Source organism: Eurytemora carolleeae, unplaced genomic scaffold (genome assembly GCF_000591075.1).
Source record: "Eurytemora carolleeae unplaced genomic scaffold, Eaff_2.0 scaffold80, whole genome shotgun sequence".
NCBI classification, from domain to species: Eukaryota; Metazoa; Arthropoda; class Copepoda; order Calanoida; family Temoridae; genus Eurytemora; species Eurytemora carolleeae.
The window spans coordinates 23832-40826 of record NW_019396141.1 but is presented as its reverse complement, the minus strand read 5'-3'; the positions used below and the strand labels follow the sequence as shown (position 1 = coordinate 40826).

The following is a 16995-nucleotide window of genomic DNA, read 5'->3' as shown; positions in this document are numbered from 1 at the left end:
CTTAAATATTTCAAACTATGAATACTGACAGATCAAATATTATAAGTTTGAAATATCAAAGATTATCAGCAGCAGGTTGTAAAGAAATGGGGAATAGAAAATTTGAGCCTGTGGCAAAGACTCAATTTCTTTAAAAAATATAACATTTGTTCTACAAACCATAAATAAAAATTTTAAAAAATAATAATTTTTCATTTAAAATCACTACTTTAGCTGTAAACAAACTTTTGATTATAATTAAAAATAAAATAAATTGGTAAATATCAAAAATTTAATTTATTCTTTTCTAAATAATTTGTCATGATAAAATGTTTTAAGTTCTTTCTTTGATCCATTCAGCTACATCTTGGAAAGCTTCATTTCTAAAATAAAAACATAAAGTTTAGTCAGAGATCAAATAAAAGCTTGCCTGAGGTAAAAATTGAACAAGAATCAGATAAAAGTATTCTCAGAAATGGAAAAGAATGTCTAGAATTTTAAGAAGTTTAGCAAAGTGAAAAATGTGGTAGAGTGTATTTGACCTGGCAGAAGTGTACCTGACATGGGGCAGCTCAAAGAACAGCTGATGCTTACTTCCCTCGTACACTTTAAACTTCTTGTCCGCGCACATACTTCTCCTTTAAAGGGACTGTTCAACATATTTTAGAATACACATGACAACCAAATTTTTTAAATCAGTATACCATGAACAAAAATGAAAGGAAATAATTTTCATAATGTCATTTTCTGCCAGGGCCGTATTCAGAAAATTGTCGGAGGGGGGGGGGAGGGGGGGTGTTTAATTTCTTTTCTTTCTTGAGCGGGAATCAGCATCCATTAGAACCCAAAATCATCCTGGAAACCGTAGCTTTCCCTTATACAGGGAGGGGGGTAAGCCCCCATAGCCCCCCTGCTTTCAGCTCCTATAATTAATTATCAATTGTCGCGAAAATTATGTATTTTAATGAATCAATAACGAAATTTTTATATGATTCGGACGCCGCCGGGCATCTTAGAAAAATACAAGACATTTGCAGTATTTTCTTCAAAAGTTTAAACTTTTGTGTTTTGAATATTAAGGGCGAGCATTGATCTCCATGTTATGCAATCAATTCCGATGTCCTGTGGTAGGCATATCCTGTTTGGATAAATCTTATTGATTGATTCTTAAATTTAAAAGTGTCCGCACGGGATATTGAGATCAAGGGGTCAAGATTAACAATATTCCACTCAAAAGTTTCGTCCTCTATTAAGTAATTGTCAAGGTGACAAAATAGAAAGTCTACCAATGGGAAATACTTAAATATGTCCCATTTGGGTAGAAATGGTTAGAAAGATAAATATTTTTTGCCATCAGGGATGTATACAAGAAGGTGTCCAGGGATGTATACAAGAAGGTGTCCAGGGGTGTATACAAGAAGGTGTCCAGGGATGTATNCCCCACCCTTCATTAAACACCTCTGTCTGCCATGATAAATAAAGTGGTTTTGCCAATAAAAAGATAATTTTACTAGTGCATTGGCGTTTTTTTCAGTTGCGTGGCTTTACATTACAACAAATTTCAGGATTGGGAACACACACAACTATAAAGTCTATCTCACAATTCAAAGATGTTCAATGTGCCCGAATGTTTAAAATGAAAAATGTTTAAATTTGAAATAAATGTCACCTGTAGAGTAGATCAGATCCAACAGGATTACACAGAATATCTTTACTGCCATGTATGATCAAAAATGGTGTCCTAAATTAAAGTCATTATTACAAAAATGGTGTCCTAAATTGAAGTCATTATTACAAAATTGGTGTCCTAAATTGAAGTTATTATTGCAAAAATGGTGTCCTAAATTGATGTCATTATTACAAAAATGGTGTCCTAAATTGAAGTCATTACTGCAAAAATGGTGTCCTAAATTGAAGTCATTACTGCAAAAATGGTGTCCTAAATTGAAGACATTATTGCAAAAATGGTGTTCTAAATTGAAGTCATTACTGCAAAAATGGTGTCCTAAATTGAAGTCATTACTGCAAAAATGGTGTCCTAAATTGAAGTCATTACTGCAAAAATGGTGTCCTAAATTGAAGTCATTGCTGCAAAAATTGTGTCATAAATTGTTGTCATTATTGCAAAAATGGCCCCATAAAATTTCGTCATTATTGCAAAAATGGTGTCATAAATTGTTGTCATTATTACAAAAAATGGTGGCCTAAATTGTTGTCATGATTACAAAAATGGTCTCCTAAATTGAAGTCATTATTGCAAAAATGGTGTCCTAAATTGAAGTCATTACTGCAAAAATGGTGTCATGAATTGTTGTCATTAATACAATAATGGTGTCCTAAATTGATGTCATGATTACAAAAATAGTGTCTTAAATTGAAGTCATTACTGCAAAAATGGTGTCATAAATTGTTGTCATTATTGCAAAAATGGTGTCATAAATTGTTGTCATTATTACAAAAAATGGTGTCCTAAATTGTTGTCATGATTACAAAAAAAGGTGTACTAAATTGTTGTCATGATTACAAAAATGGTCTCCTAAATTGTTGTCATGATTACAAAAATGGTATCCTAAATTCAAGTCATTATTACAAAAATGGTGTCCTAAATTGTTGTCATTAATACAAAAATGGTGTCCTAAATGGTTGTCATGATTACAAAAAAAGTGTCCTAAATTGAAGTCATTACTGCAAAAATAGTGTCATAAATTGTTGTCATTATTACAGAAATGATGTCATAAATTTATGTCATTATTACAAAAATGGTTTCTTATATTCTTGTCATTATTACAAAACTGGTGTCCAAAATTGATGTCATTATTACAAAAATTATGTTCTCAATTGATGTCATTATTACAAAAATGGTTTCTTATATTCTTGTCATTATTACAAATACAAAATGGTGTCCTAAAATGTTGTAACAAAATTGTGTCCTAAAATGTTGTTACAAAATCGTGTCCTAAAATGGTGTTTTTATTAGGGACAAAACTTGTGTTCTAAAATGTTGTCATTTTAATTGTAACAAAATAGCCTCTTAGAACATTTTTGTTATCTGGTAACAAAATGTCACAACAAATTTTCTTCCTAGAACCTGTCATGACAAAATAATATCCTAAATGTTTTTGTTATTAGTTGCAAAAAAGATGTTATAAAATGTTGTCATTATTAGGAAATAAATCGTGTCAAGAAATGTTGTCTGAAAATGGAATTTGCAAATTGCTCAAATAAAAACTAAAAAAATGAAGATACTTTTGTTTTCCACCAGATTAAATGATTGAATAATTGAATAATTGAATAATTAAATTGTTTAGAGGGACTGTAAGCGTAATTCCATTTAAATAAAGCAATGCACGATTCACAAAGGTACCCTTGAAACTTTTATCTGATCAATAATGTGGAAGATATTGTCGTTTGTCTATGTAAAATTGTTTTTAATTCTAAGAATTTCTATATTTTTCTTGTAGCAGAAATACGCGGCTCCCTTTTGTAAAGAAGCCGCAATTGAAAATTATCAGATTTTCTAAATGATTAACATTGATATCTAATTCATAATTGATAAAACAAAACTTTAAAGGGTGCTNACTTGAAGAAACATACAAAAGTTTAAAGGGTACCCTTGTAAAGTAGGCGTTGCCATTTTATATTATTAAATAATTATTTGATGGTAAAAAATAAAGTAATCAGATAGTTGAAAACAATTAGATTAATAATTATTTAATTACCTGACATCAGAAAGTTGGTTTATATTTTCATCTAAACAGTCTGTAAAGGCAAGCAGAAGCCTAACCTTACATCCTTAATCAAATATTAAAATAAAACTTTTCCTATAAAAAAATACCCAAATTTCAAATATAATTTTACGATTACCATCCCTTTCATATTATTAGAATATGGTGTAAGTAAAGCTTACTAACCTCCCGTCCATCGGAGTTCATCTTTCTTCAGTATTTTGTGCATTTCCATATCCCTGGTCACCATATGGAGGTCAGGACCACCCAGAGGGGTCTAAATATATGGAGGTCAGGACCTCCTACAGGAGTCTAAATATATGGAGGTCAGGACCACCCAGAGAGGTCTAAATATATAGAGGTCAGGATCACCCAGAGGGGTCTAAATATATGGAGGTCAGGACCTCCTACAGGAGTCTAAATATATGGAAGTTAGGACCACCCAGAGGGGTCTAAATAAAAGGAGGTCAGGACCACCTATAGGGGTCTAAATATAAAGAGGTCAAGACCACCCAGAGGCGTCTAAACATATGGAGGTCAGGACCAGCTGGAGAGGTTCAAATATATAGAGGTCAGGACCTCCTGAAGGGGTCTGAATGTAGAAACATAAAGATAGTTTTAAATTTTCGAAAGAAAGAAAAAATAAATTAATGTTTTAAAGGTTTGAAATAAAATCATTTCTTGAAAAACAAATGTAGAAAATTCATGGAATTAAAAATATATTTGTTAAGATAGGTTTTGTATATTAAATTTAGATACATTACCTCTGGAATGAAGAGACTGAGAAACTTCAGAACAGCTCGGCTTACAAAGGTCCGAAAAGGAGACGCTCTGAGGTCCATCCCAAGGACCTGCGGACCAGGAATGATGAGAGGACCGTTGAGGATCATTCCGTGGAAGAAATTCTTATGCATGAGGGCGGAGCGCACAGTAATCATCCCACCCATAGAGTGCCCCACAATGAAGAGCTTCAAGCTTGGATACTTCTCCTGGATTTACAGATATAATTAGGATAAGTTAGAAAAGAAAAAAATAATTAGAATGGACCAGGATTTGGGTTAGCTTATTAGAGTCAGCTGATTAGGGTCAGAGTATTAGGGTCAGAGTATTGGAGTCAGCTAATTAAAGTCAGCTGATAAGAGAGTCAGCTGATAAGAGAGTTAGCTGATAAGATAGTAAGTTAGAAAATAAAAAAAATAATTAGAATGGACCAGGATTTGGGTTAGCTGATTGGAGTCAGCTGCAGATTGAGGTCAGCTGATTAGAAACAGTTTATTAGAGTCAGCTGATTAGGGTCAGAGTATTAGGGTCAGAGTATTGGAGTCAGCTAATTGAAGTCAGCTGTCAAGAGAGTCTGCTAATAAGAGAGTTAGCTGATAAGATAGTCAGCTAACAAGCGAGTCAGCTGATAAGAGAGTCAGCTAATAAGAGAGCCAGCTAATAAGAGAGTCAGCTGATAAGAGAGTCAGCTAATAAGAAAGTCAGCTAATAAAAGAAACAGCTAATAAGAGTTGGCTGATTGAGGTCAACTGATTTGTGTCAGCTCATTAGGGTTAGATAGTTGAGGTCAGCTGATTAGAGTCAACTGATTAGATTCACCTCATTAGGGTCGGGTAATTTTTGTCCTGCTGATTAGGATTAGCTAACTAGGGTAAGCTGGTAGGGGTGAACTGATTGGGTTGGGCTGATTTGGGTCGGATGATTGAAGTCAGCTGCAGATAAGGGTCGGATGATTTTCGCCAGCTGATTGAGGTCAACCCATTAGATTAGATTGATCTTATTAGAGTCAGCTGATTAAGGTAAGCTGAATGGGGTGAAATGATTAGGGTCAGCTGATTACAGTCAGCTAATTACAGTCAGTGAATCAAAGCCAACTGATTAGAGTCAGCTGATTTAAGCCAGCTGATTACATTCAGCTGATTAGAGTCAGCCGATTTGAGTCAGCTGACCGGTCAGCTGTTTACCTTCACAAGAAGACAGTGTTGAATAACATCGTCACAATAATCATCCACGTTCTCAATATACACTCTTCAATCATCAATAAATGCTTAAATAAGTTAAGAAAACTATTCTAAATCAAATTTGCCTCACAAAAAGCAAAATGATTTTTTTTTCTCAATTTTAATATATATTTCGGTCTTTGTGCTATTTTTTTAATATTTTAATTTAATGAAATTGAATTATTGATAAAATTCCTTCGTCCATCACTTTTCCCGTGTCCTACATGATCGTGGCCGAAAACATAAAATCCTTCATCATCTAAAAGTATGGATAAAGAAATATAAAGCTGTGTCGTTTATATCAATACAATGAAATGACTTCGAGTTAAAGTTTGATCTCTACCAAGGTTTCATCAGCATGCAGATACACATAAACACGGAAACCATGAGAAACTGCAGTCAGTTAACATCTTCTCTTTGTTTACTTGTACACTAGTAAATTGAAAAAAGTCTCTTTGAAATCAAGATTTAAGTATTAAATTTATCTTTATTGTATTGACCACTAGATAAAATGTTAAATTAGAATAACATTATCAGGTTTTTAAAGAGATCGTACACGTTATTCATCTTATCCAGAGTAAATTCACATGCTGCAGTTTCCATACGTTCTCCTTTAAAACTTTATCTGAATAATAGTATGGAAGATAATTTTTAATTCCGGTTTCTGTATTTTAAAAGTAATTCAAGTTTATTTTGACAGAAAGGACGAAAATTCACAGAATTATTTTTTTTAGAAAAACGACGACATTTTTCTCAGATAAACAGGTTTAAAGGATACCGTTGAAAATTAGGCATACACGATACAACTCATTAAATGGGCCGCGAGGAGTCACAATTGAAATAATGTCGACAACACCTTCAATTTAGAATAATGTCGACAACACCTTCAATATAAAATAATGTCGAAAACACCTTGAATTTGAAATAATGTCGACAACACCTTCAATTTGAAATAATGTCGACAACACCTTTAATTTGAAATAATGATCGACAACATCTTTAATTTAAAATAATGTCGACAGTAACTTTAATTTGAAATAATGTCGACAACACCTTTAATTTAAAATAATGATCGACAACATCTTTAATTTAAAATAATATCGACAGTACCTTTAATTTGAAATAATGTCGACAACACCTTTAATTTTAAATAATGATCGACAAAATCTTTAATTTAAAATAATGTCGACAGTACCATTAATTTGAAATAATGTCGAGAACACCTTTAATTTGAAATAATGATCGACAACATCTTTAATTTGAAATATTGTCGATAGTACCTTTAATTTGAAAAAATGTCGACAGTACATTCAATTTGAAATAATGTCGACAACACCTTCAATTTGAAATAATGTCGACGGTACCTTTAATTTGAAAAAATGTCGACAGTACATTCAATTTTAAATAATGTCGACAACACCTTTATTTTGAAATAATGTCGATAGTACCTTTAATTTGAAATAATGTCGACAACACCTTCAATTTGAAATAATGTTGACTGTACCTTTAATTTGAAATAATGTCGACAACACCTTCAATTTGAAATAATGTCGACAGTACCTTTAATTTGAAATAATGTCGACAGTACATTCAATTTTAAATAATGTCGACAACACCNACAGACTAATACAGAGAGAACCAGAAATACAAGGGCCCGAGCTGTTCCTAAATTCTATTCTATTACAGACTAATACAGAGAGAACCAGAAATACAAGGGCCCGAGCTGTTCCTAAATTCTATTCTATTACAGACTAATACAGAGAGAACCAGAAATACAAGGGCACGAGCTGTTCCTAAATTCTATTCTATTATAGACTAATACAGAGAGAACCAGAAAACTCAGGAATGGGAAGACCAATTTTAGACTAAATTTATGACTTTAACAACACTAATGAACGTTAACCACAGCAGTGATTTAATAAGTTACGAGTAAACACAATTTTTTAAAACAACATCAAAAACACGGTAATGTTACATTGTCTATATGCAACTATATGAACTTCTGACCTACTAACTTTGTGACCTACTGCAGTATCGGACCTACGCCAGCTGTTTATTTTTTTATTACGTGAGGGTTAGGTTAGGTTAAGACAATTTCTGGCCCAAGCGCTGCGGCTAGGGCAGGCTAGGGTGGCCGAGCGCCGCGGCCACAAGTCCATGTAGCAGCTGTAAAACCACGTGCTAGTAGGTTTGATGTGTAGTAAAGCGGATTTGACGTAGGTCAGAAGTGGAGTATCGCGGATTTGCGTAGGTCGAAAAATACACCACCCAAATACACTTAGATATAGCATTAATGTCGTCTTCCTATTCCACAGTTTACTGATTCTCAACACATCTGGTGAAATTCAAAATATTGAACCAAGATGGAAACAAATATTAAAACATTATAGAATACATTTCAATAATATTATCTTAAGTCTTGACTGATTTTTAAAATTTTTTAATGAATTTTAATAATGTTCTTAACTGTACTTTACTGGACTATCATGTACTGTACTGTCTGTATTGTACTCTATTATTAATTACTGTACTGTAATATCCTATATGTAATGTACTGTTCTGTAATCTTCTATTAAGTGTATGCACTGTATGTACTGTACTCTACTATAATGTGTTGTACTGTAATCTTCTAGCATGTACTGTACTGTTTGTACTGTACTCTACTATCATGTGCTGTACTGTAATCTCCTATCATGTACTGTACTGTCTGTACTGTACTCTACTATCATGTGCTGTGCTGTAATCTCCTAGCATGTACTGTGCTGTCTGTATTGTACTCTACTATAATGTGCTGTGCTATAATCTCCTAGCATATACAGTACTGTCTGTATTGTACTCTACTATCATGTGCTGTGCTGTAATCTCCTAGCATGTATTGTACTGTCTGTACTGTACTCTACTATCATGAGCCGTGCTATAATCTCCTATCATGCACTGTACTGTCTGTACTGTACTCTAATATCATGTGCTGTACTGTAATCTTCTGTCATGTACTGTACTCTCTGTGCTGTACTCTACTATCATGTGTTGTGCTATAATCTCCTAGCATGTACTGTACTGTCTGTACTGTACTCTACTATCCTGTGCTATGCTGTAATCTCCTATCATGTACTGTACTGTCTGTACTGTACTCTACTATCATTTGCTGTGCTGTAATCTCCTAGCATGTACTGTACTGTCTGTACTGTACTCTAATATCATGTGCTTTGCTGCAATCTCCTACCATGTACTGTACTGTCTGTACTGTACTCTACTATCATGTGCTGTGCTGTAATCTCCTGGCATGTTATATAACATTGATAAGAACAATTTTTATAATGATTTCATATAATTACTTACACGAATGTCATCTATTAAGAAAGAAATCAAAGTTTACATCAGCGTCCATGTTTGGTTTAGGCCTTACTGAAGCTATACTCAAGATCCAGGCATACATATGTGTGTGCGCGTAGCAATTGGAAATGTAGATATTCTATACAGTAAAATGGGAATAGATCAAATGCCTAATTTCAAAACAGCATGTACTGTACTGTCTGTACTGTACTCTACTATCATTTGCTTTGCTGTAATCTCCTATCATGTAATGTACTGTCTGTATTGTACTCTACTATCATGTGCTGTGCTATAATCTCTTAGCATGTACTGTTCTGTCTGTACTGTACTCTACTATCATGTGCTATGCTGTAATCTCCTATCATGTACTGTACTGTCTGTACTGTACTCTACTATCATGTGCTATGCTGTAATCTCCTATCATGTACTGTACTGTCTGTACTGTACTCTACTATCATGTGCTGTGCTGGAATCTCCTAGCATGTACTGTACTGTCTGTACTGTACTCCACTATTATGTGCTGTGCTTTAATATCCTAGCATGTACTGTACTGTCTGTACTGTAATCTAATATCGTGTGCTGTGCTGGAATCTCCTAGCACGTACTGTACTGTCTGTACTGTACTCCACTATCATGTGCTGTGCTGTAATCTCCTGGCATGTAATGTACTGTTTGTACTGTACTCTACTATCATGTGATGTGTTTTAATCTCCTAGCATGTACAGTACTGTTTGTACTGTACTCTACTATCATGTGCTGTACTGTAATCTCCTATCATGTACTGTACTATCTGTATTGTACTCTACTATAATGTGCTGTGCTGTAGTCTCCTACCATGTACCGTATTGTTTGTACTGTACTCTACTAAAATGTGCTGTGTTGTAATCTCCTAGCATGTACTGTAATGTGCCGCACTTACCTCTTGGTTTCCATGTATGTACCGCCAACTTTTCACCGCGGGAATTCTCCAGATCCTCTTCATTGTACATAATTTCTTAACAGTTGCTACAATCGTTGAAGGTAAAACTAAGATGAGGGGGGGGGGAAGAGTTTTATTACAATTTGTTGTCATGCGATAAAGGTTTAGTTTTTGACAGGGATGAGACTTCAGAGACGACTGTACTGAATATACTGCTTTATTATATATTAATCCTTTCCTGCAACTGTAAAACTTGTTTCTTTCTTTGACCAATCATAGTTTGTCATATTTAAAGACTTTTAGTTTTATGTCGTCTTTACAGTCTCATCTTTTGTGGGTAACTATATAGTAAACAATAACAATATTTTTAAAAATGCTGGATATTCCTAAGAACCAAAAACCATGACTTAAAATATCTGCAAGAAAAATCTCTGAAAAAAAATCTTGAAAAAAAAGTCCGAAATGCACTTAAGTCCTTTGAAAAAAGTCATAAAAAAATATATTCTTTTTGTGACTTAATTGAATGAATTACTAATCCCAGAGCATGCCCTTAATTATCATTGTTTTCTAAATGTAAATTGTCTCACTGCTCTTGGTTACAATCCATGATAAGCTATGTTCTGCAAGCGCGAAACTTAAGAGTATCGTAATGAAACCCAGTATAGGTCAAATGGGGTCAATCAGTTTTGTTGTAGATACTAATATTTTTGTTAAGGCATATTATTTTATGTGGTTTCTTTACATTTTTTTTGATTTCTGATTTCCTTAATTAAATCTACATAAATGTTCAGACCCCAAAAAGGAAACTCGTTCAACGATACTCTTTTAAATTTCCGTCTCAGGTCAAAGTTTCCCTCACACTCGTAACATAGTACATAGTATAAAATAGTACATAGTATAAAATAGTGCATAGTATAAAATAGTACATAGTATAAAATAGTACATAGTATAAAATAGTACATAGTATAAAATAGTACATAGTATAAAATAGTACATAGTATAAAATAGTACATAGNGTCTGTTTGTTTTTTATTTCAGTCCCTTTAATAAAACTTAAAATTAGGTCTATAGTCCCTTTAATAAAACTTAAAATTTGTTCTATAGTCCCTTTAATAAAACTTTAAATTTGTTCTATAGTCCCTTTAATAAAACTTAAAATTAGGTCTACAGTCCCTTTAATAAAACCTTAAAATTAGGTCTATAGTCCCTTTAATAAAACTTAAAATTAGGTCTACAGTTCCTTTAATAAAAATTTAAATTTGTGTCTACAGTCCCTTTAAGAAAACCTTAAAATTAGGTTTACAGTCCCTTTAATAAAACTTAAAATTAGGTCTACAGTTCCTTTAATAAAAATTTAAATTTGTGTCTACAGTCCCTTTAAGAAAACCTTAAAATTAGGTTTACAGTCCCTTTAATAAAACTTAAAATTAGGTCTACAGTTCCTTTAATAAAAATTTAAATTTGTGTCTACAGTCCCTTTAAGAAAACCTTAAAATTAGGTTTACAGTCCCTTTAATAAAACTTAAAATTAGGTCTACAGTTCCTTTAATAAAAATTTAAATTTGTGTCTACAGTCCCTTTAAGAAAACCTTAAAATTAGGTTTACAGTCCCTTTAATAAAATTTAAAATTTGTGTTGCCAACATAACAAACATAACATTAATAAATAGTGTGCTACTTGATCAAAGTTCGCTCAGTAACTAAACTAATGTTGACTTTTCTTGATAACAATATGATCTATCATCAGAACTATTGTTTCTTGCGTTATAATCGATGCATTATCATCGGAGCTATTGTTTCTGGCATTATAATTGATACTTAACTATCGGATATATACATTAATTAAGGTGTACAACTAGTCTTTATTAAGCTATTATCCACTGTTCTTTATTTATATATTTCACTATATTATACATATTCCACTATATTCTTTATTCAAATAACATCTAATTAATTCCAAATACATCTAATTTATTCCAATTACATCTAGTTTATTCCAATTACATCTAGTTTATTCCAATTACATCTAGTTTATTCCAATTACATCTGATAAATTCCAATTACAACTAATATATTCAAATTACATCTAATTTATTCCAATTACATCTAATATATTCCAATTACATATAATTTATTCCAATTATATCTAATTTTTTCCAGCTAAAAATTTAATCTTGGTGTTCAGCTGCAGCTTTAGCAGTGTACACATGATAAACACCTAAACAGACAAAAAAGATTAAGGGGACTGTAAAGGAAAAATGAAAGGGGGTATAGGATGAAACTTGAGAATCTCAGGCGTCTTACGATACCTTTAAGACATCTATCTGATATTCCTATCCCGAGAAATTGATATAAAACTTTGTCAAANACTTTGGAAACTAATATTTTTTCATTATTTCGTTTGTTTAAACCCAAAACTTAAGCAATCTGAAAAAGACTATATCCTACAGAAACATAAGAATCTCAGGTTTGCTCTTGTTATAATTATTTAATTTTTATTTTGCATTTTTAATAGATATAATTGATAATATTATTACTTTTAATCCGTATAGTCCATATTATGTTACCAGTACCTCAGCCAATGGCACGTGATTTCTGTATGTACCGTACCACGTGACAACGATACTGCACTGTCATTAGCTGAAGTTATTGTGGTGACATAATACGGACTATAAGGACTATATGTAATAATATTATCAATTGTGTCTATTCAAAATGTAAAATTAAAATTAAAAAATTATAATAGGAGGAAACCTGAGATTCTCAGGCTCCTGTGGGATATAATCGTTTTCAGATTGTTTTGTATTTGTTGAATATGATCTGTTTAATACTACAACTTTTATACAAAATTGCATATATATGAATTTTCGTATAATTTTGACAAAGTTTTGTATCAATTTCTCGAGACAGGAACATCAGATATAAGTATCATTCAACGCCTGAGATTCTCATCGTATTCCCCCTTTCATTTTTCCTTTACAGTCCCTTTAAACATTTTTACTCTTTGTTGATGCAGTGTCACATGAAGTATAAAGGGTGAAAATCGCTAAATCCAAAAAAACACTACTTATTGAAATAGAACAATACCAGACATTCATAAACACACCCTAAGTCAGAACTATTTTTTGCATTTAATCTCAGGATTAAGCATTGATCTTCACCTCATGATGTGGTCATGTCAAACCAATTCTGAATTACTTTAATTAAGGAATTAGGCATTTATCATCAATTTTAAAAGTGTCAACATTGTATATCCAGTTTAAGCTTAACGATTAACGACCTCAGGAGGGAGAGAAGACAACCTCCCCAGCAAAAAAAAAATATTATGCAAATGTTAAGGATACTATAGATCGACTACTGTGCTTAAATAATCAATTTAGTCCCGTTTAAGTAGAAATTGACGATTATAAATGGAAGATCCTTCCCGGAAGACTGTTTGGGAAGGTTCGGAAGCCCTCTGGGGACGCGCACTGCCGCTAATAGGTAAAATGAGGTTTGGAAGCTGTGCAGGGGAGGTTACCTTCCCTCCCTCATCTCAGAACTTTTGTGTTTAAATCTGGGGATCAAGCATTGATCTCCATCTTATCTCCTCTATAATATCCTGCTGCGGTGACCATATAAAGGGATTAAACCTTTATCATTAAATTCAAAAGTTCCCATACAGGACATCGAGAAGTAAGATTAACAGCACTTTACACACAAAAGTTCTATAGTTTTGAACAGAATTATATGAATTTAATATTTTAATGTGACAATTTCATAATGCTACAGATTTTCGTACGCGGTCTTACCAATAATGATATACGGAGCTGAGAACATGATCATGATTGTAGGTATACCATAAGCAGCAAACATCTGGAGTATTTATTCCAATTATATCTAATTTATTCCAATTACATCTAATATATTCCAATTACATATAATTTATTCCAATTATATCTAATATTCCAGCTAAAACTTTAATCTTGGTGTTCAGTTGCAGCTTTAGCAGTGTACACATGATAAACACCTGAACAGACAAACAAAAAAGATTAAGGGATTAAGGGTAAAGGAAAAATGAAAGGGGGTATAGGATGAAACCTGAGAATCTCAGGCGTTGAATGATACATATAAGACATCTATCTGATGTTTCTGTCTCGAGAAATTAATATAAAACTGTGTCAAATTTATACGAAAATTCATATATATGCAATTTGGTATAAAAGTTGTAGGTTTAAACAGCAAATATGAAACCAATCTGAAAAAGACAATATCCTACAGAAACCTAAGAATCTTAGGTTTGCTCTTGTTATAATTATTTAATTTTAATTTTGCATTTGATAATATTAATACTTTTAATCCGTATAGTCCATATTATGTCACCAGTACTTCAGCCAATGGAAGTGCAGTATACTGGTCACGTGATTTCTGTTTGTACCACGTGACAATGATACTGCACTGTCATTAGCTGAAGTTATTTTGGTGACGTAATACGGACTATAAGGACTATATGTAATAATATTATCAATTGTGTCTATTCAAAATGTAAAATTAAAATTAAAAAAATATAATAGGAGCAAACCTGAGATTCTCAGGCTCCTGTGGGATATAATCGTTTTCAGGTTGGTTTCGTATTTGTTGAATATGATCTGTTTAATACTACATCTTTTAGACAAAATTGCATTTATATGAATTTTCGTAAAAATTTGATAAAGTTTTATATCAATTTCTCAATACAGGAACATCAGATAGAAGTCTTATATGTATCATTCAACTCCTGAGATTCTCAGGTTTCATTTTAAACATTTTTCCTTTTTGTTGATGCTGTGTCACATGAAGTCCATGAAGTATAAAGGGGGAAAATCGCTAAATCCAAAAAACACTAGTTATTGAAATAGAACAATACCAGACATTCATAAACAAACCCTAAGTCAGAACTATTTTTGCATTGAATCTCAGGATTAAGCATTGATCTTCATCTCGTGAAAACCTGTCTATATGTAGTTATTTAATTTCTAATGGATTTCCTGTTGATTCTGAATAACTTTAATTAAGGAATTAGGCATTTATTATCAATTTTAAAAGTGTCAACATTGTATATCCAGTTCAAGCATTCCAGATTAACGACCTCAGGAGGGAGGGAAGGCAACCTCCCCCGCAAAAAAAATATTATGCAAATGTTAAGGATACTATAGATCGACACCATGCTTAAATAATCAATTTAGTCCAGTTTTAAGTTGAAATTGACGATTGTAAAGGGAAGATCCTTCCCGGAAGACTGTTTGGGGGAGGCTCGGAAGCCCTCTGGGGACGCCCACTGCCGCTAATAGGTAAAATGAGGTTTGGAACTTGCTGTGCGGGGGAGGTTGCCTTCCCTCTCTCACCTTTGGAGTTTGAGCTTTTGAGTTAGAATCTCAGATTCAAGCATTGATCTAATCTTATGCATGGACCTACGGATTAATCGAATTCCTCTATTATATCCTGTTGCGGTGATCATGTATTAAATTAAGGGATTAAATTCAAAAGTTCCCATATAGGACATCGAGAAGTAGCGTTTAAGATATTCGTACGCGATCTTACCAATAATGATATACGGAGCTGAGAACATGATCATGATTGTAGGTATACCATAAGCAGCAAACATCTGGAGTATATTTAACATTTTCCCTCTCTTCTTGGCATCAGAATCCAGGCCTGTTTTCACCTCAACCTCAATCTTATGAGTAAATCAAATTACTGTCTGTTTGTTTTTTATTTGAGAGGAAGTCTCTACCCTTTTATGTGCTATTTTTGATGGAGTTAAGTTTTTTATACAAAACGGAAATGATCAAGAATACAAATTCTATTTGATTTGCTAAAATCTTTGATTTAGGAGATAACTTTTTTGATGAATTATTTATATTTAGATAAATCTTGTTTTCCAAGCCGCAGTGCTCGGCCCATAAATTGACGTAACCAACCCTAACCCTTAAATAATACAGAATGAAGAGATGTCCTAGGTCGGAAAGTTAGTTAGTCACAAGTTCAGTATAGGGGATGTTGATTACCATTCTTTTTACCTGGACAGCATCCAAACTGTTTCTATACTACTACTAAAAGAAGCATACTAGCCAGAAACGCTAGTCGCAAAATCGAATTTTATAATCCTTATATCTTTGCACCTAGATGTCGTAAATTTTTGACATTTCAAACTAAGAATCCAGCTAGATGAAACAGTCTGGTTTAGCAATACAATAGTTTACACCATCAGGTTGCAAAATATAACGATTAGAAATGAGAATTCAGTTCATTTCTTAGAAGTAAAATATTTAAAAGCAACCCATGAAACCAATCATAGTTTCATGGTTTACACCCAACGAGGTTATAGTGTATAGAGTGATGATGTACGCTACTCCTTTACTTATTTTATAGGCCATAAACTAGCTTTATAATATATGATTTATGACTTCTTAAAGGGACTGTAAGAAATTCAAGTGACCCTCCATGCAAAGATATCAATGCCCGATTAACAACGATACCATTGAAACCTTTGACCCCTGGCCGCCATGAGCCTCCCAGATTTTCTATACAGTACCGAGCCTATGCTTTGAAGTATAAAGGAACTAAGTTTTTGTCACAAACTCAAATTGTCTAATCCCTATAGCTTTACAATCTGATTATGTAAACCACTGATATTTCAAGCTTAGATTATTTGGTCTAACAGAATTTGTAGTTTGAAATATCAAAGGTCTACGACATTGGGTAGCAAAGATATAGAGATTAGAAAAGTAGAGTTTGTGGCAAAAACTCAGTTTTTTACGCGAAACGGAAATTATCAAGAATACAACTTCTATTTGATTTGCTAAAATCTTTGATTTAGGAGATAACTTTTTTGATGAATTATTTATATTTAGATAAATCTTGTTTAGTAAAATTACTGTTCAAAGAATTATCTAAATAAACAAAAATCAACATAAATGGCTTGATTTATTCAAAGAATAAGAATAAAAAGGGATAAAATCAGACTATCAACTGCCAATTCCTGAGCATTGAAGAATTTGCAGAGCAGATTTTGCAATTTT

At 32.8% G+C, this 16995-nt stretch overlaps 1 protein-coding gene across 1 annotated transcript; it reads right to left on the bottom strand.

The window, feature by feature from the left end:
* Positions 1-257: 257 nt before the first annotated feature.
* On the bottom strand, positions 258-10031 carry LOC111696155 (monoglyceride lipase). The gene is made up of 9 exons (XM_023465706.1): positions 9957-10031; positions 5900-5963; positions 5669-5732; positions 4469-4693; positions 3891-3981; positions 3699-3771; positions 1649-1720; positions 537-617; positions 258-362 (listed from the first exon to the last, which is right to left on the bottom strand). The coding sequence occupies exons 1-9, from the start codon at positions 10024-10026 to the stop codon at positions 314-316; spliced, it is 789 nt and encodes a 262-aa protein (XP_023321474.1). The 5' UTR covers positions 10027-10031; the 3' UTR covers positions 258-313.
* Between the last annotated feature and the right edge of the window lie 6964 nt (positions 10032-16995).